The 26,659-nt window shown below is 41.9% G+C and overlaps 1 protein-coding gene across 1 annotated transcript in view; it reads left to right on the top strand.

Moving 5' to 3' along the window:
* The window catches only part of plxna4 (plexin A4), a 205,782-nt gene that overhangs the window by 131,732 nt on the left and 47,391 nt on the right, over positions 1-26,659 (top strand). The window contains exons 5-9 of the mRNA XM_031858799.1: positions 1,293-1,393; positions 15,365-15,488; positions 18,782-18,935; positions 21,481-21,580; positions 21,797-21,911. Coding sequence (XP_031714659.1) covers positions 1,293-1,393; positions 15,365-15,488; positions 18,782-18,935; positions 21,481-21,580; positions 21,797-21,911 — 594 coding nt within the window. The remainder of the gene's footprint in view (positions 1-1,292; positions 1,394-15,364; positions 15,489-18,781; positions 18,936-21,480; positions 21,581-21,796; positions 21,912-26,659) is intronic.

Here is a 26,659-nt window from a genome sequence, read left to right as displayed (position 1 = left end):
TGGTAGTCAGCTTGTAAATGCTTGTCCTTCATCTGATTTTCTTGTATGCAGAAATATGGCCACTGGCTGTTTAACTGTACAGTACACAAGTATTATTATTTGTAGTACACAGTGATAGTATGACCATCTGGTGTCTTCCTGTTTATGTGGCAGAGAAAGGTAACAATGCTTGTTCACCTTCATCTGAAACTTGTATTTCAAGACTTGCATTCCAGTTAGTGTGCAGGCACCCAAACACACACACCGAGACCACAGCTTTACCCTCATAATAACCCAACATCAGTCCCACACTGATGATGTCATCTCTCTTTCCCGGCTGTCATCGGTGAGCAGCGTGAGTGACAGCGGTCATCCACCAATGACGGCTCATTAATCAAAAGTGCCAGCAAACACCTATTATTGCATCGCGCTGTTACCGTTGCGACAAGAGTTGAGATCTACCTCAGCTTTGGCCTTTGCTCTCGGTCACTCAAGGTCCATGCCAATCAGTGCCAGTCAACGGCAGTTTGAATTGGCAGGGCTATATACCATAATATATGGGCTGCTCTCCCAAGTGGCCACGTTTTCCATATGGAGCCAGTGGGGAGAGATGGAAGCTGACAAGCAGTAACATTTTCATGAAAATGAGTGCTTATAATAATAATACATTTTATTTGTATAGCACTCAAGGTACTCAAAGACACTTAACATGGTAAAAACAGAAACAATAGAAGCATTAAAGAAGGAACAGCACAAAAACACACATAACTAACTTTACAGTTAGTAATGAGTGGATTAGATGCAGCACTTGTAAGGAAGCATAAAGATGGATTATCAAATGCTTCAAACTCCCTTTACACTTTTATTTTCCCTCTCTTTTGGAGGTGTTGTGTTCCTAGTAAGCCATTACTGATGTACACGGAAAATAATTTCATTATGCTTGTCTAACCTGAGGAGGGTTTTGTAAGTTTGCAAGTAATTGAAAATTGTATTTTGATGCCCCCATTCAATTTATTCATTGTCATAGATGCATCCTTTCTTTCTCTGTCACACTCCCTCTCTGAAAACACACACACACACACACACTCACACATCTGAAGCAAGCGTGCAGATATATTCTTATCATATTCAAATTCCTCCCATCACCCACTAATACCCTGCAGCTTTAAAACTTTTCTATTTCACATCCTCTGTCTGTTTTCTGGTAATGTTTCCTTTTAATATTGTTGTAGCTTAACTTCACTTTGTTCATTAATACAAAAATGTGACCTTTGACTCTACAGCCTATTTAATCCATGTTTGTTTCTCTGCAGCTGTCAAGGGTGCCAGTGGAGGCCTGTAGTCAGTACTCAACCTGCAGTGAATGTCTCGGATCTGGCGATCCCCACTGTGGCTGGTGTGTCCTGCACAACATGTGAGTATGACCTTAGCAGACGCATATATGCGCACACACACACACACACACCTAAACTTACATGCATCCGTGTTTTCCCTTTCATTCTTCATCCACACAAACACTGTTTTCTCACTCCCCCATTCATTCACAGAGCCTCACACATATTAACCCGACAGTCTGGGGGGTGCTGTGTTTGGGTTGTTAGCCTCCCCTACCTCCATGACGCCTGGGCCCATGCCCGGCACTCCATCCCTTGCAGCCCTTGAGCATTCAGGGACTCCTCTAGCCAACCCAGGCCAAGTCTCAGATTGCTTTCCTTGGGCTCGGCCTTGTGCCAGCGGCCCCCTTTAGATCCATTACCAAACCTACCCACTGGCATTGTTTACCAGCCCTGAAACCAGAGCCTGGTGAGAGCACAGACACTGGCGGGCACTGCCAGGTCTCTCATGGGCACCACTCCAAACTTCAGGAGTTGACACAACGAGAGTGATAGCTTATGTTATTGTAAGACAGACTGCGAACTGTTGAATGGGTTTATTTTTGCCTTAGATTCAAGCTTTCTGTCTTTCTGTCTTTCACATGCAGACATATGCACACACACCCCAGTTGCTGTCAAACCCTCGTCCCTCAAGATTGACGTGGGAGATAATGCTTGCTGGGGGCAGGGAGATTTCCCACTCCCTTGTAAATTGAAAATTGGTTTCTTGTGTTGGTGCGAGCCCTTGGGTAGAGTGTGTGTGTGAGAGGGAGACTGAGTACATTTTGCACCTTCATCCTTGCTGCCAGCAAGGAGACATGATGTGGGCAGTGAAACATGGTGAAACAGAAAGGAAGGAAGGAAGGAAGGAAGGAAGGAAGATGGACAGAGGAGGGGAGTGACAGATAGACTGAGAAAATAAGAGATGGATGTTGAGAGAGGTAGAGAATAGAATAGTAAATAGTTAATCCAGAGGAAGACGAAAAGAAAGGATGGTCGTCTTGGATGCAAACTTCTAAGAGAGAAGAGAATGGCTGGAATATGATAAATTGGTTTTAGTGAAAAAAAGAGTCTGTGTGCAGCCGAGTGAAGGAAGGAGAAATGGAGGATGAATGTGTTTGAGGTCTCCAGGGTAGAAAGTGCATTAGCAGACAGAGGTAACACTCTCACGGGTTATGGGTCACCAACCAGAGGTTAGAGGCAAAGTCACACACACACACACACACACACACACACAATAACAGGATATGCATGAGTGCGTAATGCTTCAGTCCAGATTTTATTATTATCTTGTATTGAACTACTTCTCTTAATACTCCATAATTAACCAAAAGTTAATCAACCATTTTGGTGTATTCTAGCAGATCATTTAATTTAAAAATACATTATCTCAGATAGAGGAGCAGGATCGATGTAAACAACAAATTTATGGCTATCAGTGAGCAGCCACCATGCAGATATTTGCCACTTGGATCGTGTTTGCAATTTAAATCAAATCTTAAGTGTGTGTGAAGATGGTCCGCATGTGAGTGCCGGTGTGTTTATGTGTGTGTGTGAGTGTGCGTGTGTGTGCACAAATCCATTAACACCCTGGACATCCTCCCAGTCAGAGCAAATGGGTGGCCACAGATTGGCCTGTCACACTTAGCCTGATAGAATCGGCTCCCTTCAGCTCACCCGTCCCTTCAGTCACATACACACAAGGGCGGGCGCACACACACACCTTTTTTGTTGGAGAATTAGTGTCACGTCGCCAAAACGAGAATAGTACCCAGACAGAGAGAAAATAACCAAAATGCCACTTTAGTGGGTCTCAGGTGTCTATGTGTTTGACCATCACAAGGGCAGAAAGGGGGATCACAGGTGTTGTTTTGTGTGTGCGTGTGACACACAGTTGTTGTGGCACCCTTCTAGCACACGGACAAACAAAAGTAAAATGCCCAACTCGGTGTGATCGATTGACCACAGGTTTACCTTTCCCAAAGTCCCTCCTCCTCATCGCTACCCATCACCCAAATTGTGAATTATTGGTGTAACTGAAGCCCTCTGAGCGCCATCTCTACCACGGGGCAGACAGGACACTATGCTCTTTGCTATAATCGCTCCAGTTTACCTGCTCTGTGTCAGTCTCTGTTTTGTTAACCACAGTTAATGGTATCTGAGATATTTATTTTGTTCGGAAAATATTCCAACTTTTAAGTCTGCTTACTCCTTATTTACTTCCTGTCTTTCACTATTTTGTTTATATATTGATTTACTGAAAATCTTAGTTAAGGCTAGAAGACTGAGGGATAGCGAGCTACATAATGAAACCAGATATGAACCAGTTGTACAAGTCACATATATGCTATGATATTACATGACTTTCTCTACTCTCTGCTAGTGTCATTACTGGTCATAATACTAGTGAAAGTGTTAAGATGTGCTGAAGGATAAAAAAAAAAGTTGAAGAAAGAAAAGAAGTGCCATCCTGTAAGGTAGATAGTGTGACTGTGACGTAACAATGCATTATGTGTGTCCTTGGTGAGGAGGTCTGACACAGTCATACACACGAACAGACACAAACACACATATGTGACCCAAAGTCCTTCTCTCCAGGAATCTCAGCCATAACAAATGCAGCAATATCCAGTTTGAGTTGACCTATTCGATACTCAGAGGACAGAAGTATAAATCATTTGTCCCTCAGTGTCATCTCACCTCCACTTGAGTGTCTTATAACGTTTTCATTTATATTGCTCCAAGAAGCGACATATCATTGACACAAACACCTGAAAGCAGAAGTATAAAACAAATACAGAAAACAATGTAACTGCTTTGTCAATCACTCACTAAATGTCGGCTGGATTGCTGGACAGGAAAGGTTTTATTCATTTTATGGACATTAGAGCCTCTAAAAGTGGAGACCATTGAATAACAGGAAAACAACAGGGACTTGCACAGCTTCCAAAAATCTGCTATCCACTTGTTTGCTGAGTGGATTCTGCACATTTCTTTTTTTTTTTTAACTACAGTAAAGCTTAAGCTTGCCTCCGGTTCTGTGATCGTCCAGGAGTCTTGCTCAGTTATAGCTTGGATTGATTAACCTGACGTCACAGAATGTAGCCGAAGGGAAAACAAAATGAATGTCCATCAGTGAATGACAGCATTTTGATGCTGGAAGCCCACAGGGTCAGTCTGCAGTGCTGTAGAGGAAAAAGGACAACAGATGGGATTCTTTTGCGAATTATAATGTAGTATAGCTTTGTTGATATTCAGTGCAATGCTGTCTTTCCTGGCATGGCCAAGGTTAGAGATATTTCGACAGAGTAAAAATATGAAAACAGGCCCCCTGCCTAGTATACTGCCTGCAGACCAAAGGCTTAAACAATGCATCTTTAATAACGTAGAGCAAAGAGGCCAAAACACAAGGAACTCTCAGAATTCACTCACACTCTCCCACACTTATGTGTGCTGGTGGGAGGGGTGCTGAGTGGAAGGATAGCACGCAGTTCATCTTCAAAGTGTTCTTCCAGATAGTTTGTTGTTCCCAATCAACCTTGAAATCACCTCACTCTCTCTCTCACACACTCTCACACACACTCTCTCTCTGTCTCTCTTCCCCTATCAGCATTGCCTTTATTTACTCTATAGATCGGTGAGAGGAGCTGTTAGAGAGAACACCAGGGGAAGAGGAGAAAGGCAATCAATATTACAGGGGAGGAAATCAACAGGAGTGGATAGTGCCCCTGTGTGTGTGTGTGTGTGGGTGTGTGTGTGTGTGTGTGTGTGAGTCAGTGTGCGTGTGTGTCTCTGATAGCACCCATTGTCCTTGACAAACACTGACTATTCATTTAGAAAGGCACATGTCTTCGTTTATAGACATATGCTAGTATTCATCTGATAAACTGTCTGTCATTTATGCCCCCTATACATTTTTTTTTGAGCTCACAATGAAACTTTGCATCAGTTCTAGCAGTGAGCCTTGCCACTGAAGCCTCACCTGTCAACCAAACTGTCTTGGCCCATCAAACTTGCTCTCCTTTCTGCTGAGATGCACGACTTATGCTAATGCCTTTCAAGCTTGGCAGGTGAAAGAAAGTTTTCACTCAAATATTGTACTCTGTATATTCCATTATAGCATCCTACTTGTGAGATATATCACAAGACTTGGTAAGCGTCACAGAACATTATGATAAATACACCTTTAAGTCAATATTCTATTGACAAAAGTTGTTGTTCCATTCAGCAAAATGCTGACATTTTGTGTCTTCCTGTTTTTTGGTTGTTTTTTTTACAGTATGACACTAGTCTGATGTGGCATATTCCCTTTTCTGTGTGTTTACCTATCCACACTTCAACCCCTCCAAGTGAGGAAGGGGCACTTCTTCAATGGGCCAATATATGCCAGAAATGTTACAGCTACGTTTCTGATATGTTACCTCCCCTAATGCCAGTCTGTCAGCTGTCAGTTTTGTAAGTAGTTAACTAAGCTGTCAACGCGCCTGCCGTGCGTGACAGCCAGACAGATTGGAAACCATATTTGGAGAAGTAGCATTGTCGAAAGGAATGTCGTCATATTGGCCACGGATGTTGAGAATATCTCACATTACTCTGTGATATCGCTGTCAATTTGGAACAAGTGGTGCTAATGTCGCAATATCTTCACATAAATAATGGGTTTGACATATCTCAATCTCTGCTTTTGGCTGCGATAGGGGTTATAATCACAGAGTGCTGAGACCGTTTTCTCTTTCACACTTTCCAGTTCCAATGTGCGTTTGGGTGCATTGTGCCCTATTGCACATTTCTGCTCGTGCATGTGTGTGCACACATGCGGTTTATGTGTCAGAGGCATGTGTGCCAATAAACAGCATGACTGTCCTACTCCTTCTTGCTGCTTTGCTCTCTTCCCCCAAACGCTCATAAACATCGATCCCTTCCTCCTGAAGTGGAATGGGGACTGTAAAGTCATCCGTGCCACTGACCACAAGCAAATGCCTTTTCCCAGTTCGTTAGATAAGGTCTGTCTATACAATCAGTAATAAACATCTAGAGGTAAACTGTGATATACCGAGGAGTGTTTATAAATCAGTGGACCCAGACAACCACTGCATACTGTAAAATGCAGTTTGAATCCTGATGATAGCCTGTACTGTCACATTGTACATGCCTGCTCCTTGCTTTAAGCTTTGGAGTGTACCATGTGGATTCTAAAAATCAACAGAGAAGATAAAAATAGAAACGTTTTTATGAACTTGTCTTCCGGACTCACACAATCAAGTCTTGATAGTCAGTAGTCTAACACCATGTACAAGCTCATTAGGATAATACAAAAAAAGTTCAAGAAGTCTTAACTAAACACGCAAAATGGCTGGTTAAACTTGCAAGTCATGCTGCAAAGCTGCTAGTCTTCTAAACCCTTTGTTTTCCCAAGACATCTTCGGTGCTGTCAAACAAATAACCTTTTCAGAGAAGAGAGAGGGAAAAGCTAATTGGCAGATACACTGTACACTCTCTTTCTCTCTCTCTCTCTCTCTCTCTCTCTCTCTCTCTCTCTCTCATATTAATTCTGCACCGCTGCTACCTGTCGCTGTGTTCACTGTCATCCGTTTCCTCAGTGTGCTCATGTGGTATGCCACACTAATGCTAATTGAACTGCAGTGCCTCAATTAGCATGCTACCAAGGAGTCGTGTTTGGTTGTGGCGACCACGAGGCTCTCCCTGGAGACAGCGGTTAGTGCTGTGAAACACATTACTGGCATAGAAAGTGAATTGTTTACACCAAAAGAAAGTTTTTCCTCTAATGTTAGAGTGAGATCTAGCATTAGGGCAGCTCTTTTCACTGACAACATTGGCTGTGAGCTTTTATCGAAGGCCAATTTAGAAATAATGGAAATGTCACCCACTTACCATCACAATTAGTTCATTGCCGAAAGGAACAGCAATGAGAAAAGCTCCACATATCCAAAATAATATCTAAAGGTTAATTTATTTCTGATAGACAAACTTAACTTATTTTAAAATGACATGCAAATATCACTATACACTGCTCAGCCCAATATTCCCAAGTAGATTTGGTGTTAAACAGTGCTAAAAATGACTTGGTCAACTCTGGAAGTGTAATTTATTCAAAGTTGTTTCTATGATCTTGAGATCCTCGCATCCATGGCACTTGCTCTGATGCCTGTGCCCAGGGGAGGATGGCCATCCCCTAAGTATGGGTGACTGGTTTCACCCCACCACCACCTCTTGCTGCATGCTAAGGGAGGTTGAGGGAAGGGAACAAGGCCAAGAAGTGACAGGGGCATCAGGACGGAACGGTGGGTTGCACCTCCCAGTTTCCTCTCAACTGTCACCATCATTGTGTGAAGAAACACACGAACACACACACCGATCTACCTAGCCCCAACACACATGCTCAAGTACATACACAACTGCTGCACGCACACCTTTAAGTCTGGACCATTGCTCACTGTCACCTATTGTCACCCTACCACACACTGGGAAACACAGACACTGGAAAATGGACATGCACGCTCACAGTGGGGAAGGTGTCTTGCTTTTCTCCGGCAGAGCATGAACAGACACAGGTAGTGACATGAGACAGAGAGGATGAATGAGAGATGGCTTGACAGTCAAAGGAAGTGAAGATATATGGAGATGTATTCCATTCGATGAGGGGGGTGAGTGGGACAATTGAGAAAGGGAGGTTATATAAATTCACAGGAGAGAGCGGGGGTGAGAAATCTTCCAGTGAAGAGCATAAATTAAACCCTCCGAAACAGGTACTCTACTTGAAGATATGAGCGTAAACACACACACACACACACACACACGCATTGGGTTCATCCTGACTATGACAGAAAGCACCACTGGGAGCGAGTACTCGTACCATGTTATATCTACAGTAATCCCCACTGATCGTTCAATATTAATATCAGATTGCATTGTCACGAAGATTACCCACGTATGCCAAGACAATAAAATGTCACTATGAATCCATTATTATAAATTTACTCATGAAACATAGTGTTTAGCACTTGCAAAAGCTTTTCGCAAGCGTTCTGTGTATGTGACATGTAAATTCTAAAATATTTGAGTGTACGTTAAGTGTTGTCTCAGCTAGAGAAGGCACCTTTCATGTTATTCTTTCATGTTTATAGTTGCATGTTCGGAACATGCATTGAATGAGGTAAGAGTCACATCAGTACCAGGCCTTATAGACACGACACTATACTTCAGAGATCTCAAAGTGCCCTGTTCTCCACCATAGAAAACGGCACGGTAAGAATAACAAACTGCCTCTTGCTGTGAGTAAACACACCTTAATGCCACAAGCTGCATATTGATTGCCCGGATCAATAGCATAATATGCTGCCGTCGACAGCTGCACACATTCAAGATCATAACACAATATATGGAAGATAAAAGCCAAGTGCACTCTTGAGACCTCCATTGAAAAGCAGAACTCAGGTGCCCTGCACTGTCTCCCTCAGGAGCTGCTATGAAAACATCATCAAGCAGGGGGTTTTAATTCACAAATATCTCTGGAAATGCTGCGGATGCAGTGCAGTGATAGGCTGTTGTTTACGCGTGTGACCTTCTTTGCTTTTGTTTCATGAATGTGAGGTCAGGTTGTGTTTTGATGTAATAATAAATGCACAGGAATGTATGAGCTGTTTGGAGACGTTCCAATATTAGCTGTTACATCCCGCATTCTGCGTTCACATGCAGAACCTGTAAGCAACGGGACAAGATGTTGGCATTGGAAGCATTCTGGTTTCTGTTTATTGTCCAAGAAGCACTGACCAATCACAAAAGCCTTGCCCCCAGAGGCTTATCCGTCGTCAGACTGATGGCCAATAGGACTGAGATTGCTCTTAACATCAAAGCTATCACATTTGTTCAATTGTGTCATCTTTAAATACAAAGACTGAGCAATAGAACGCCTCTTTCTTTCAAAGTAAATAAGTGTTTATATGTAATTAAGTTTAATTAATCAGCAATAGTGTACTTAGCTGGATGATTAAAACACTGTAATGACAGTAATTTCCTTTCTGCCCTCTTTTGTGTCACTAAAAATACTCCTAATTGTCTAATTTGTGTTTTCAGAAAAAAAGATTTAACAAAATAAAATTGTTCAATAATTTAGGAAAATAATTTATAAAGCAAATTTTGTAAATGACATCTGCATGTCGCAACACTCTTTAACCTTCATGTCACACACACACACACCAACATACACCAACATACCTCTGAGCCAAACGAATAGAGTTGTTTAATAGAGAACCTGGCCTAATGGGACCTTCAGGGGCAGCAGTGGCATCACATCTGCTCAATACACAGCCTAATATGTCTGCAGCACCACCCCACTGTTAGATAGCTCTGCCGGGTGATGTTTGCGTGTGTGTGTGTGTGTGTGTGTGTGTGTGTGTGTGTGTGTGTAGGTGAGAAAGATGAAGGAAGTTGGTGGGACAGCTTCTGACAGTTGCTAAAATTGTGTGTTGGGTTGTGAGGCACCAAAATCCATGGCAGAGAGAAACAGCTGTTTACTGGTTTGCCCACAGGGCCAGATTGAATCTGCCTATCATCCTCTATGCTAATGCGTTTGTGTGTGTGAGACAGTAATATGGGATTTATGGAGGTTGTTGGAAATAACGTGCTTATCATTTATTCAAATGTTTATGTAACATTGATTGACGAGATCAGGCTTCTCTCACTGTGTGTGTGTGTGTGTGTGTGTGTGTATGTATGTATATATATATATATATATACGTGTGTGTGTGTGTGTGTGTGTGTGAGAACATCATTTTATCCCATATAGCTTTGTACCTGCAAACTCTCAGCAGCGGTGTAATTTTCCGCTCAGCCGGTGTTCTTGCATTGGTAGTACGTAAAGGGGATGGCTCAGAGATTTCTACTTGGGGGCAATTTCTATGTTTTTAGGTATGGGCTTATGAGATGTGGTGTGTTTTCATTTCTGTGTGTGTATGTGTGTGCATGTGTGTGTTAATTTGTTGTTTGCAATGCAAGTAACAGGGTCATGGCCAGTGGGCCAGGTAATGACTCTCCCACCGGCCTCGCCATGCGGATTTCTGCTCTGTGGGTCGCCTCTCTTAGTGATAGCACAAGGAGGCACACTGGCTGTTCAGCTGTGTTCATGTGTGGCTATGGTCACATGTACTGTAGGAGTGAGAAATGTAGCCAGGCTTGATGTAGATGTGTGTGATTTGACTGGATCTCTGGCAGAGTAATGTACAGCCTCAGGTTATTAGTATGTATAGGATTCCATATAGTGTCTAGTGATGCATGGGTAGTATGGTAATTAGGTTTCAGTTGTACTACAGAGTGCCTTTGTTGTGCATTGATTTACCACAAACAGCACTGTAGAGGCAGAAACCCATCTGTAGTATAATACAAATACTTAAAAAAAGACTTGTAATATCACTGCAGGAAGGTTTAATTTGTATCAGTTTGTGTACGAGAATATGCAACCATGTATGACATTTTAGTGTATATATACTTGTTGACCACTTATGTGTCTGATGCTTGTGTGTGTGTGTGTGTGCGTGTATGTATATGTGTGTATTTTCACCTGTTTGTTTCCTCCAGTGACATGAGCACTTGATGGAGCTGAGAATTGCTGGACTTGGCTTTCGGAGAATTTAATAGCTTTCATTTCCCAGCCTGTTTGACCTTCTCTGTGCCTCACATTAGATATGCATTACTCCTGAAGTCTCACATGGCCAGATACATCTGCACCCTCTCTTTAGTATATTCTTTCTCTCTACGCTCCCCTGAGCCCTGCAACCTGTGCCCCACTGATACTGGACTAGTTTCAACTACAAGGGATCAAGCCTGGAATTTTACCTTCAAAATAGCAAAGAATACCGTCAGTGTTTGACACCGACTTTGTTTATTTTTTAATACATGACATTTTTTTGTATTGAGCGGTGAACTTCATAGCTCTTTCTAAAGTTTCTCCTTTCATATTTTAAATTAATATTTTCACTTTGTACGTTTTATTTAGTCATTTATCATCTGCACATTTCATACCCAAACTATGAATCAAAGAATGAATGTTTGTCAGTGATGTTCCTTTTTTAGTTTATACTTTTTGTAGATAATCATATGCATGTTACAGATCTTGCTGTAAATGAGACACATTTGTATTCATCACTTGCTGCTGATTATCGATATCGTTCAGTCTGTGTGCACAAACACAGAATAACAGGATCATCCTGTATTGTAGTCAATGGAATCATCTCAAGAGCTATATGATAAATGTTGAGCGATAATATATATCATCCACGAGACCAGCTAGGTTTGAATGCCTGTGACAGCCTCATCAGCAACGATTGCAGAGGCTAAAAGTCCTTCTGTGCCCAGTCCTCGGTCTCACTCTAATTGTGTCACCTTATCAAAGGAGAAACAAGAGTACAGATTAGTTTCCATTCAGGGCCAATCTAATCTATTCAGCTCCCTCTCTCATAATGTGTCACTGCCAGTCACTCAAACAGCTCGGCACAACAGCGGTGTTTACGAACCAAATGAATAGATGTTGGACATCTAATTCTCCACGGAAAAAAGATTGCCCCAGTCAGGCTTTTTATGACTATTTGAAATCTAAATCTCTGATTTCTAGGGTCCTCTAAATACTCTATTCACTGATGTTTACAAAGGGCGGGATTGTTTCATATTGGTACAAACGATGCAATCTTTTTTTTCTTTCAAGGTCTGTCTGGATAGTAATTGAAAACAATTATCCAGTGCTTTGCTCTGATAATACCCAGCTCTTACATCAGCTCAACCACGGATGGCGTTATCTTCCATATCCTTCCACTGAAGCTCCAAATCAGCCGGAGCAGCTAACATAAATTCCCCTTCACAGGGGTGTGGACATTTCAATTAATCCAAATCAATATATGTACATGGCTTACACATGGTGAGAGATTCAGTCAGGATGCAGGAGCACTTCTTAAAGTAAAACAGGACGTATTTGTTTTTCTGGTGTATACAGCAGAATGAACATAAACGTCGGGGTATGTCCGAAAAAGGAATTAAACTAGTGTCAGTGATTGAAGAATTGTTTGCACACAATGCAAGAGGTTGTATTGGTATATATATATATTTTTCTAGTGTACTGGTAGATGATGAAATAAAACCAGAAAGTCCAGTTGGAGGCTTCTCAAATACCAAAACACCAAACTATAATCCGTTGAGACAAATGTTGTTATTGTATAACAGTGTGTTGTCGGATGGCATAGCATTAAGCTTCAGAAAAAGTTGTCTTTTTCCCCCCACTGGAATGCCCTTTGTTTTGTAGGTTTAGCCCACTCTGCACTGCACCATTGCAGTGATCTCAGTGAATTGAATGAGAAAACCTTGCGTGCTTTGCAGCAGTGTCATTGTTTAATCCTTAGGGAAACGGAGACATACAGAGAGAAGAAAAGGCCTCCCACTTCCAGCTGAGTCACAGTCTCTGTACGGTCCGTGTCTGAGATGTGGAAGTTAATAAATCAACCTGTTGGCTGTTTCATCCTACCCAGCATGTCTGTGACCTTCTGACTCTGAGAAAGAGATGGAACTTACAGTCCCTACAGGGCTAAGTGACATCTTCATAGATAAACACAGAGGCCACCCAGGTACTGGCAATACATTTCACTGGCTTGCAATACCACCTCTATATATATACAGTATATATGACATTTTAAATTTAGTCTGTGAAGGAAAGTAAAATGTGTACATTAAAAGCTGGCTTTGCAAAGGAAATTTATATGAAGTCAATGGTATGATATATTGGTTCCATAAACACAGGGAATGATGAACCTGCCCCCACGCACTGAAACGTTGTCATCTAATGGTACAAAATGCTAGCAATATCAAATATATTATTGTATTTGTATAATACACTTAAAGATTAAATCTTAAATGAAGTACAATATGAGATCCCTTGTTTTTACATGTAGATTAATTTGGTTTAGATGTGTAATCTGGGATGATACAGCTGAAGGGCCAAACACACGCGCTCCAGTGAATAAGGAAGTAGTAATTCCAGAAGGGGTTGCAATTACTGGTCTTTTCTTTGGATTGATGGTCTTTGTTGAAGTTGAATTTTCATGTGCGCTATACATTTGCATAACAAGCTAAACAAATTGTCCCCTGTCCACTTTTTAGAGCAGATTGATATACCCTCTCTCATGATTATGTATTAACAGGCCCCAGTCCAGATATGCCAGGTCTAATCATTGCACTCATCATCTCACGCTGCCTCATTATTTCTAGTTGGCTTGTAACTGTATTGCAGATGATAAAACTTGTGGGCTGCAAAATTTCACCAAAGTAATTACGTCTCATAAAGATTGTACATGGACTCACACAGATGAACACTACCCTAAAATGTCTCCTAGTCTTTTTGCCATGAAATTTGAGTTATTTTTCCACCAAAACAAAACATACTGTTACACTGTCTAGCAACACGCACAAAGAGAAACCTCGATATAGGAATAACAAAAACATATACAATGTCCTGCTTAGCATCTGTCTGCAGCTTTACTATCCGTCGGTGTGAACAACAGACCTCTGGGTATGAAAGGAAGCAAACTTGTATATTTTGTAAGTGAAAGTGTGCATCTGTGGGTTTGTTTGCCTGGGGGTACGTATATCATGTGGTCTTCTTAAATCAGTGCTAGAAAAGGAGGAGCAGACAGGAGTGATAGAGAAGCACAAAGGAACCCGAAGCGATTAAACCCCTACTCATACCGGCTTAGCAGTGAAAGCTTCACAGAAAGCCAACAATGGTTGCCTTCCTTTAAATCTTGCTTCTCTCTTGCTTTATTTCCCCCTCTCTCTCTCTCTCCTGCACTATTTACCCCTCCTCCTGTTCTCTCCCTCTCTCAAACAGATTATTTCCTTTCTTTTTCTTTATGTCTGTCTTCTTTGCGGCACGTTAGGCCGCTTAGCTTCACAATACTCATGTCAGGTCAAACCGCCCCCCCCCAATGTCTCCAATTCTGGATTAGAAGCGTCTTGCTGCATAAGGTATCACTGTGTCTCAGACATCAACCACCTCGAAGGTCTTTCTTTCATTGACTACGACCTCTTTCTTTCTTTTCATTCTTTTATTTCTCTAAAGGAGTTTTAGGACACCCTGTGGTGTTTCCAGGTTGTTAATGCACAGAAAGTTCTTGTCTAAACCAATAGGGGATTCAACTTTATGAGGGGATTAGATGAGAACAAGAGTGTTGTGACTTTGTGGGAAGAGAAGCAGAGACGGTTGAGGTTATATCACATTTCGGGCGGGTTAACTTCTCACAGAATTTCTCACTGGACATACATTTATAAACAACTCCGGGTTTCATCAGTGTTTTGTCTTTCACTTCCGCTCTAATAATGCATTTATAAACTTTCTAAAGTGTTTGCAGTTCTCATACCCACCTCACTTACAAATCCCTTTAGTTCAAACTACAGGGAATTACACTGCAGCAAGTCGAGGGATACTGTTTGGAACAGGAGCCAGTAAATTCCTTTAACAACACAAAGGATCCAGTCCTCCCAACTGCCCAAACCACTGTTGGACTGGATTAGACCACCTGGTTTGGTATTAAGAGGTGGAGGAATCCATCCCTGCCCCCTGCCAACATCCACATCTCCACCTGCACTTGGCATTGCCCATGAATGCCAGTCATTAAGACAGCATTACAAAGACGAGGCCTACCTCTTTCCCAATGGAGCGGCTCCACTTCCACATATAGAGCAACCATTGTTTTAAATGCCACTGCTCCCCGCCCCTTGGAGACCGGGTCTCCATTCACCAGCCACTGTAGCTAGTACACTGCCAGAGAGGAAATATGATAAATGTGTCTTAGCTCCGTCTGTCAGGGAGCGGCGGGACATTCTCTTTTTCCCCCAGGTGCCAACAGGTGTAAAGGAGTAAGACCTGGTCAGGTTACGAAGTCAATGCATGTTTGTGTGTGTGTGTGCGCATTTGTCATTCTTGAATAACACTCTCACTCTTGTGTTTTTTCCAGGTGCACCAGAAAGGAGAAATGCGAGCGCTCATCAGAGCCCCGTCGCTTTGCATCAGACATCAAACAGTGTGTGCGTCTCAGTGTCCACCCAAACAACATCTCAGTGTCCCAGTTTAGTGTCACGGTAAGTGGACAGAAACGCACTACTCCTCATCTACACTGAGAGAGAATCAATGACTTGTTCTCTAAAGGCTGTGCACAGTGTTTGCCATGTCATACATTTCCTCTCACGCAATTACATATTCTTTACTCTTTAATAAATTACACTACCGGAGCCGATTTCCTTTTTCAAAATGAAATAGGTAATAGTTGTCATTTCCTTATTGTATTATTGTGATGCTTCATTCTTGTGCCGTATGAAGGATAGAATGCTTTTCAATTCGAGGAGATTTAATATATTTTCCTTTCAATAAGGAACAAACACTTCAGCAAGCATTATTTTAGTGGCGCCATATTGCAGTAAACAGTGAGGCTAGCTCAATGTGTTGCTAGTGAGAAAATCTTGTCTGGCAGATTGACAATATCACACACTCAAGCATAATTTGTAATGCGATGTAATTATGCTCTAGATACTGATTAGTAGACAGTGTTAACTCTATAATCCTGCTTTACATCATTTTACTGCCTGCCAACATGCATCCTTCAAATCCTGACCTCACAAACTAACAGTCCCGTCCAGTGAAATACTCTCCCAAAGAATGTCAACAACCATTAAACGCACACAGTTTAACTCGGCTGTGTCTTTTGTGATTGTTGGCAACTAAATGCAACAGTTTTCCCCCCCCAGACATTTCATTTTAAAACAGCTGCCTGATTTAAGGGTCTTTATTGTTTTTGCTTTCTTTGCTGAAGTGTATTGATTAGTGTGCAAGGAGCTGTGATACATTGGGAACAAAATATGTCTCTGCAGAGAAATACAAACATTTGTTAGGTAGTTGTTTTTCCGTAGTTTTGTAACTCCTCCTTTCAGCGGATTCTGTGTCTGTCCACGCTTATCTGTTAGGAGAGAAGGTGACATATGTCATTTTCACTGATATGGTTATGGTTGGTTATGTTGCTATATACAGATTGTATGCTTTTCTTTTTAGCTGATTAAGCTTGTGTTGCATTTTAGGGGAATAAATTAAACAAAGACCCGTGGGAGTTTCCGTGGAATGTTATAAAAGATGTTATGATAATCCCTGTGACCTAAGTGATGTCCCATTTCAATTCCCATTTCCTGTATGGTTTGGAAATGGCTTTGAATCTCAGAGACTAAGTGCATAAATATCCAATATGATTTTCTAAGGTCAAGCCTGAATAACTATTCTCCCCCCGCGTTGCTCCGAGTGTCACATGAGAGGTGCTGATTTTCTGAGGTACACCTCTGCATGGGGTGTGTCTGTGTGTCTGTGTGTGTGATGTTGCTCAACTCTGATCCTTTAGAGAGTGTTTAACCTTTTCCCAGCGACCAGGCTTTACCCAAAGGCTATGCAACATATCTCCCATCCAACTGATTGCAGGGCAGAGGCTTCTGCTAGACAGACAGGGGCTCCTCCTTGACCTTTGTGTTATTAAATATTTGTTGGGGAAGATAAGCCAAGAATGAAACAGAGACACTCCACTGCTGAAATCAGAACCATTTTAAGAAAAAAAAACAAAAAAACAATTTTTCTTTCACAATTAATTCTCTTTGTTTGAAAAGTGTCTTCTGTTATGCTATACGCTTCGGGAGGAATTGCCTCTATGTCCATACATAAGTTGTTGTTTTAAACTTATCTATTCATTTAAAGTCTTATATAGCTATATTATATATATATATATATATATATATATATACAATAATGTTCATCTCTACAGTCTTATTTCCTAGACTAAAGAATTAAATACTTTTTAAATACTTTTTTACCATGGCAACATGAACAGCCCATCATCACATATCCTCCATATTAGACATGGTGTTTTGTAAACTACAGGAGGGCATTTGTGCGTGTGTGTAAGTATGGAGGATGTTAAACTGAATAGGTTATTTTCATGTTTATGCAGCCCTGCTGTGGCTAGACTTGGCCATGACCACTCTACATGTAATTGAGGAAACTCAAGGCCTGGCTGTATGCCCTCCTTAAAAGAAAAAAATGATTTAAAGCCAGAGAAGAAGTAGAAGGTGAGAGGTAGAGTAAGCAGCGAGTGAGATAGAGGATGTGTAAGAAGATGGAAGCCCGGTCGTGCACTGTCCATCTTATGTGGGAAGCTGTGTATCTGTTCACACCCACGCCACCTTCTTTTCATTAAACAGCAATATAAAAACAGCGCAGGTCAGCCCTTCTCTGCCGCTGAGGCAGCTTTCAGCCTCACATCACAAGTGTACTATGGACTTGCCTCAAATCAATGCCCAGAGCAAGGCCTGCTGCAGACACGCTTTTCCATCATTATGTATATTCTGGTCTTGACCCCACTCCACCTGGCTCCAAGACCCTCTTTTTTTCCCCTTCTTATTCAAGGACAGGTTGTTTTTTTCTTTTTTCCTCCTGCTCCACCTGATGCAAATTTTTGCTGAGGTGCAGAGAGAGAGCTGATGCAGCATTTTTCAAATGAAGAGGAAAGATTCGCATTCTCTAAGTCACAGAGTCCACTTTTACCTGCATGTCCAGGTGCCTATATGCTCACCTCAGTCTTCCTGCTATTTCTGTCCTCCTCTTGTCCAGATTCTCCTCTCCTCAACCATCCACTTAACTTAACTTTCTGCTTTTAATCGGCATTATGGGGGGGGGGGGGGGGGGGGGGGGCTAGGAAGGTAGTAGTGCTTTTGGCCATCAGATATGGGTTTTTAAGATGACACTGATTCTAGTTTTAACTTAATCTACATCTTACTGCATCAGTGTCTTATTATTTTGATGTCTGGACAGGATGCATCTAATGGCTGTTCATATATTAACTTCTCATTCATTCAAGAGTCTCCCAGTGGCTCCTTTGGCCTCTGACCACCCGGCGGATGGATCATTACCCTGTGCAGAACTTGCAGCTGTGCTTCTCCTCAGCAATATTGGGATATAGTCCTGTTTGATGTGCACATTGGCTCCAAAACTGGTGTGGGAATCTCGGCAATGTAGTCACAGTTGGGGGACAAATCTAACTTATTCATCCCACTTGGTCTTGCTTCATCAATTTATCAATATCAAAATGATTGATTTTCACTGTGTGCTGTGTGCTGTTACCGATGTGAGGTCATTGAAACTTAACTGACTCCTCCCGACAGTACATGCCGTTTTCTCCTGATATGGTTTACCATAATATTAGAGCTGCTAATCACTGTCATGAGATCATTTTTATTTAATTTCGTATTACAGCCCAGGCAATTGCTGTAGAGAGAATATTTACCATAATATTGCAGAGAATGCTGACAGAGTAACACACCTTTCTATCTTCCCCTTGCTACAGTTGGTGTTGGAGGCCCATAATGTCCCAGAGCTTTCTGCGGGTGTCAACTGCACCTTTGAGGATTTGGCTGAGATGAATGGCTTGGTGGAGGGAAACCGGATCAAGTGCTTCTCCCCCGCTGAGAAAGAGATGCCACGGATTATCGTTGACAAAGGTAAGAGTGGAACTTTTGTAACCTTTTATTGGCCAGAAAGCAACAAACTCAGGCGATCAGGAAATATACGAAACCATACTAACCAGAGGATGATTTTACACTGTTGGTATTAGATTTGATGTTTGCATCATGAACGCTTTTACGGTGTACATGACATCAACATCTCTGATAGTGTAGAGGAAGCCTGCTGGTAACCTGTCAAAATGTCATTATTTATATTATTAATAAAGGAGATATATACATTGGTGCACCTATTGAATACCAACAGACATCTCTGTCGGGGAAGCAGACATTGATCTGGATGTTTTCCCTTCAGTCAGAAGCATGCTAGTCCTAGGGCTAAGAGTGTTCTTTGCATTTTTGTTTTCCTGTTGCCATCAGTAACTCAGTGGGCCTTGGAGCTCTGCCCTAGGACATGTTTAGTAATTGAATGAACATTAGGTATTAGGCTGCTGTGGGATCTATTCTCTACCCTCACTCAAAGTGGATATGCTCCAGAGGGAGTGATGGGAGTTAACTTCACTGTAAAAGGGAGAATATCAAGCTGCACAACTAAGTGTTTTTACAACAGTATTTTTGCTAATTTAGTGCCTGGAGATTTCACAGTCCCCGCAGACAATGCCGCTGTTTCCATTCCTTTCAAGAGGCAAACAGCTCAAACATTTCTGACTATTCATTCCACAAGCACAGAAGGGAAAATATATATATTTTTTTCTCTTTCTAATTCCCCTGCTCTTCACCTCCCCTCTCTGTGGTCGACTAAGCCTGGTCTAATTGAACACGGCCCCCATCTGGGAAGGCCTGTCCCCAGGCAGGCAATCCTTCATCACCAACCCTCAATGTGTCCTCATGTTGAAATAATGAAGATGCCATTTCCTTCCATACTTCCACAAAAGGACAAAATGAATAATGAAATAGATGGTGATCCATCAATAATGCTCAGAAATTTACATACAAAGGAATGCTCACTAATGGGTTTTTTTTCGACGCAACCACTGAAAATGGTATTCACACTTGCTTGTTTGTCGCTTGCGGGAAATGTAGATATCGGACCCAAAAACACAAGATAAGTAAAGTAAATTGCAGTGCTGGTGAGACCTTGTAGGCCTGAGCTGTACATATGCATGAATATTCAAATTTTCCTTCATTTAGTCAGTGCACCCATGTGAACAGAAGCTTCACACACACACATACAATGCCATGAGCTGACACACGACACCACTGCAATTAAGAAATCCTCAGATAGACAGCAAACATGTATATAGTTAAAGCTGACACAGAGCCTGAGGGTGCTTTGGGGTATTAAAAACATGTCTTTGATGTGTGCCATGTCAACCACATGTAAAGCTGGTGATGTTAAAGTCGTGCAAACACAGATGTGTAAATATGTGCCCTGAGACACACGATTGAAGCATTTCTCCCCATCTTATGCTTCTCCCACGCCCGCAAACGTACACGATGATATACTTTCGCTGTTTCAGAAAGAGGAAAATATTCCACATTTTGCCTATATTTGAAACATTCATTTTTACTACTACTCATTAGACTAAGCCGGGTTGAAAGAGAGAAAGGAAAGGAGAGATGGATGGAGTGAAGCGAGGGAGGGAGGGATAGATAGATAGTGCTAGCAGGCTTCAAGGTAACATTTAGGTGGCCTAATTAGGACAGATCCGTTGTCAGCGGTGCTTTACTGTGATTGATGAATGATTCCTTCTTTGTTAGAGAGATGGAAAGACTCACGGGGGAGCAGAGGGAGTCGCAGTGTGGAAGGCAACGGAAGAGACCCGTGTGTCGAGATGGAGCGAGGATGAGAGAGAGACGTACATCGGTAGTGCCGAGACAGAGCAGTTAGATGTGTGTGGATGTGCTGTTGAATTAAACATGAACTTCTTCATTAGGGCCAGACAAAAGGACACACCAAATACACAAGAGGTGCAAGCTGACATACACACACTTACACACACGGTTTCTGTTTCATCTTCTTCCACCTTTACCTTGTCAAAGACACTCTCAAAGACTTTTCTGGGGGAATATTTTCCATCCCAAGGGAAATGCTTTTGTACCAACTTTTAGAGTCTCTTATAAGGCTGCAGGTATAGGGGAACTTAACCCAACACAACCTTTCTACTCCCCCTCTCTACCAGGTAACAGTACTGCCTCTACCTCAGCAACAGGCTGAGCACTTGTGGCTCAAAGTAGTTCAGTCATCTCTTCTTCATGGGAAAATCTAATGTGACTAGACTCTGAAAAAGGATACGTGAAGAAGAGAATAAAAAGATTAGCAGGCAGGGGTTCTTTTAAAGTGTCGTGCTGGATAGGTAGCAGTGAAATACATCTATTCCCATTATAATACTATATTGCTTCTACTATTTGTTTCAGTTGAATGAAACTGTCAACAATGGGTTGATTTTATGACTTCTGAAGCAAAAGCAATTCTTTCTTCTGTTATTCCTTTTCTCCTCTTTTTTCTATGCCTGAATGCAAAACACTCCGTCTACCTCTGAGCGTCAAACTATTCATTTTAACTATAATCTGTTTTCTCTAGGTGACCATCAGATTGTGCAGCTCTATCTCAAATCCAAGGAGACGGGCCTGGCATTCGTAAATACCAGTTTTGTTTTCTACAACTGCAGCGTGCACAAGTCGTAAGTCTATGTTTACTTATAGCTCTCTGGAGTACGTCTCTCCCGCAGACAGCTTGTCATAATACTAATCCCTTCGTATTGATTAAAAAACTGGCATTGATTCTTAAACTGTTGGAAATTGTATTGTATACATAAATAAGTAGGCATATTGAGCCTCTGTTCTCTAGCGTATTCACTGCTGTTCAATACTAATTCACAACACTGCTCTCCATTCAGATGTCTGTCATGTGTGAGTAGTCCTTACCAGTGCCACTGGTGCAAATACAGGCATGACTGTACCCACGACCCTCGCACATGTTCCTTCCAGGAGGGCCGAGTCAAGAAGCCTGAGGTGAGTCCAAAGCGAGAGGTGGCAATAAAAGTGTGTATTTGATTTACTTTCTTTCTTATTTATACGGTAACCCAAGTTATTCAATCACCAAACCCCCCTGGAGTTGTTGCTTGGTGAGTCAAAGCCATTCAAACTGCAGCCCAGTAAGACAATGTCCAAGAATCCCATTATATCATAGTTTTTAATGCTGCTCAGCTCCAGCCGGCCTCTTTGAATTGTGCCAGCTAAGTAATAAAACATGGTTGAGAGTAAATTGAGAGGAAAGGTTTGGCTATGTGACACTAATGGCTATCCGTCTAGGTTTCACATGTAAAAAGAGTTATGTTAAAAGGATTGAGACACCTTTCAGCTGCAGTGCTTCCATCTGGCATGAGTCTCTTGGCATGTCTCGCTCTTGACTGCACATCAAAGGGCAGTGAAAACTAATAAAACGGAGCCATTTCCTCTTGCCCATCCCTGTTCCCCGCGACAGCTTATTCTGTGTGAATTATCAATAGTATTGGCAGCCAGTTCTATTCCCGTTGCAGCAGAGCCCACCGTAATTACACCGCTCTGCTGCAGAGGACAAGCCATTCACTGGATGGGGTACATTCAGCGAATGCCCCTAACCCCCGCCCACTCCCCCTATCCTGTGAGAGAGGTCTCACTTTGATTTAAAATCACTGCCACAGTAACGGCCTTCAGCGCAGAGCAAGGAGGTAAAGGATGGTTTGGGTATGTGCCCATGTATGTGTGTAACCTCTGGTGTGAGGTACAGTATGTCTCTGTATATCTCTGTGTGTGTTTATCTGAATACGGTTTTTGGCGGCCTGTACGGTATTTTTCAGGGAGAGGCTTTTTCATGGAGTTAGTGGCCTGTTAATCCTTGCCTGAGGTGAGCTATGATGAAGATCACTAGTGCTCATGTCTGGGTTGGCAGACGCTGCACGACGGACAGGGACAAGCTTAGCCAGATTGCCTCCTTTGATGAGCAGTCTGCGCTCAATTGTGTTATTCCACCCATGTCTCCCCCGAGCCATTCAACCTGCATAGACAATATTATTTTTCTTTTTCCACAATTTCCATTATCCTTTTGAACCGTCTGCTTAGTCAGGCCCGAGCCTGAGTCTTTGCAGGTTTACTTTTCCAATTAAGTCCGGGGCTGGTGGTCAATATTGACTGAGGATAATAATGTGTGAATCCTCAAGAAAACCATAAATAAAGCAAAAGGGGATTTGGTATTAGCACATTAATGACATCCCTTTTTTTGACGTGTTGCTACAGAAGAAGCAGGTGTTTTGCAGGCTTAATGACTTTTAATTTGCTTTTAATTAACCCCTCAAATCCAAGGTCATGTATTAGCTGCCAGATTTTTTGGTTTGCCATTTTGAGTTAATGATTTAGACACACATACAAGCATGAGAACATGCAGGCACACGCACGGCTATCCATAGAATCATTCCCAAATTTCACGATAGGCAACAAGTCAACTTTGCTCCGTGAAATGGGATGGCCTCTTTCTGCTGCAGAAGACTTTTTGTGTACTATTACAATTAAGGGATTTCAGGCAGTGATCTGAATAATCCCTCAACGCTATGCAAATGATCGAGGCCAGGCAAATCTCCCCACTGGTTGAGCTTGTTGTTAGTATGCATGGCAGGACAGATTTAAAGCTATGCCTGGCCGTACAGTGGGTGCCTTTTTAATATGGGCACATGGATCAGACGTTTGCCTGTTGGCACATTAACCAAGGCCACGTCTCGATTTGCCCTCCACACATCTCAAGGACTTAGCCATTCTGATGAGGCTCACTCACTGACAGAGACCATGCATGCGGCTTCGATCGGTTACACTGAATAAATAGCCAGAAGGTATTCCTGACCAGTACTGTTGCATTTCTATAATGAATAGGCTGTGCTTGTTTACACAATAAACAGTTCTTTACCCGCGTATTTATCTTTAATCCCCATCCCAAGTGCCTCACCTTAAGCCTCACCTTAAGCAACTAAAACTGAGGCCACTTCCTGTTTTCTTTGTCTGATGAAAACCACAGGCTTTCTTCTTCTTCTGTCTACAACACCGCATGTTCTTATCACAAGCTGTTGCCAAGCCTCTCGTTAATAGATTCAGCTGGTAAGGACATACAAAACACACCAAATATATTAATGTTACAAAATTTGTATCACTACCCCTTAGCACATCCTTGGATTAGTTACTTTTTGTCTGTGCTGATCAATACCTTGGAGTTTATTTACCAGGAACGTATTGATCAAGGGATCAAGATAATTGTATTAAAGAGGCAGTAATATCTGTTAGTTGCCAATATTGGACAGGAATGGTAGGGAGAGGAGTCAGATGAGTCTTTGCAGAGTGAAGACAAAAGGGAAATGTCAAAACTGAGAATAAAAAAATGACACAAAGTTGGAGGTAAATGATTTTTTATCTTTAAATAAAGTGGTTAGAATAAAGGTCATCTGGCTAAACTGTTTGTTTACAATCTGGCCTATAAAGACTGCATTGCCCGGTCATACTTAATTGTGGCAATTTCGCCTTGGTTCTCTGACCTTAGCAGCTAGTGGAATGATATAAACACCATTATTGATGATGGTCAAAACTACTAATAAAACCCCCAAGTTGTAATAAATTGCAATGTTCCTTTAAGAGCAAGGACAGAGATGCAAGCAGAGAAGGAGAGGTATTTGGGGGGGGGGGGGAAGTTAAGGTGAGAACTGAACGGCAGGATGGAAACAAGCTGAGGATCAGCTGGGCAGGAGGGAAAATGAACAGAGAGCGGGAGAGTGTCTTTGCCCGAGGCTCTGTAGGAGATGATAAAACAGAGGCCAGTAAAGAGGAGCTCTTGGTAACCACAAGGTGTGTGTGTGTGTGTGTGTGTGTAGTGTATGAAAACTGAAGATCCTCTTCATCTTCACACCTTACACTGCTATAATTATGGGCCTCTCTCTTTCGCTCTTACCCTCCCTCCTCCCTTGCTTCAAACTATGCCAAGGGCTTTTACATTCACTGTTCCCACTTTGCAGCCTACTCTCTGTCACTCTCCCTATCTCCACCTTTTCACACCTCCCACAAGCCTCTAATTATCAGATCTAATTAGGTCCCCAAGAAGGAAAGAAGGCAGGAAAGAAAAGAGGGAGAGAGAGAGAATCGGTGAGAAGGAGTTGATGGAGAAATGAGGAAGGGTCAGTGAGTGAAATAGGCCGAACAACACAGGCTGGGTTTAGAGTGATAAATGAAGGAGGGATAAAGCACGAGCGTGACAGAGAAACCGAGATGAGGTCAGAAAACAATGAGTCGGTAATGGAGAGAGGAAGAATGAAGGATAATTACAGTATATCGATTTTAAAAAAGGAGAGGCGCCAACTTGGTTTTCAGAAGTCAGCGCTTATTATGCGGTTATGATAAGTAATGCTATCCTCGTGCTTTAGTGCAAGTCCTTGATTACATTCATATTTTCGCACAAAGACACACATCAACACATGTATAAACTCGTCTGCTTCACATCTGTACTTTATGGTCTCTATCACCTCCCACTGACAGAACTGTTATCTCTTTCTTCTGCCGGGACAAAATATATTAAAGAGTTGTTTCACCCAAATTACAAAAAGCTTTTCTCACTTACCTCTACAGGTAACTACCCATGCAGATAGTTTTGGTTCAATTCATCGAGGTTATATTAAGATTATTTTCCTTCTCTTATTGATAGGAGACAAGCAGTCAACACTCGACAGTATGTTGCCTGATGGAGTTGTACATTTTGAATTCAGCTACAATATGTGCATATTTATGGTTCTGTGTGATATGTGGTTTGTGTGCATGTATCTATGATTTGCATTTGCTCCCCTGTTATTTTTTGCAATTGAGTCGTTGGGGGCTGAGATGAATGCACTGACATTAGATCAACTTAAATGTTGAAATTAATCTTAACAGGCGACAGCGAGCGTCACTGCCAGCACCACCAGCATCAGTAGCCAACTAGGATATACATGTGTGTTTATTCAAACCACTGAAAGCCCACTTGGGCTCAGGGACTACTGGCAACAATCACAGTGTGTTGTGTCTGAGTGTGTATGTACACATACAAACACAAAAATCTGAGCTAAGTAGGAGAAAAAACACAGCGCACACACTTGCTTGTTTGTGGATTCCCTGCCACATTTGGAATTTTTCATTGTTATCGAGGCAATTAAGGCATCTGATTTTTGCTTTTATATTTTGCCGTTTCTTCTGTCACAAAACTTTAAAAAGGCTGAGAATTAAGATTTTACTGACTGCTTTTACTCTACAAGCCTGCTTCACAATTATACAGCAAATGACTTTAGTTAATGGGCTTGAATAAACCTGTTTGTATATGTGTGAAAGAGTGTGTTCATGTGTCACTATATACGACTGCTGCACATGGATGTGTAGTTGCAGTTGTAAAAACACTCTGTGAGTGGAAGGTGTGTTAATGAATTGTTCAAATAGTATATATATGTGTGTATGTAGTCAGCAGCTGTTGGAAGTTGCTTTTTGAAGTTTTCCATCTCCATGACATGTTGTCATAAAGGCAAATGATGCAGGAGATGCTGTCTGACTGTGGCTGTTCATCTTTTACTGTAATGGGATTCCAAGGCTCTAGTTTATTATTTGTATGTGTTTGCGTGCGTGCGCGCGCATGTGTGTGTGTTAGTGTCACACGCTCGCATGTCAGTGTGAGTAAACCTTGAATCTGCTTTCATGTTTAAGAACACTTGATGCTCTCTTTTTCTCTC

The sequence above is a fragment of the Anarrhichthys ocellatus genome, unplaced genomic scaffold (assembly GCF_004355925.1).
Source record: "Anarrhichthys ocellatus isolate YVR2014 unplaced genomic scaffold, GSC_Weel_1.0 scaffold21, whole genome shotgun sequence".
Lineage (NCBI taxonomy): Eukaryota > Metazoa > Chordata > Actinopteri > Perciformes > Anarhichadidae > Anarrhichthys > Anarrhichthys ocellatus.
Note: the sequence above shows the minus strand (reverse complement) of the source record. Positions and strands in the feature narration are given on the sequence as shown.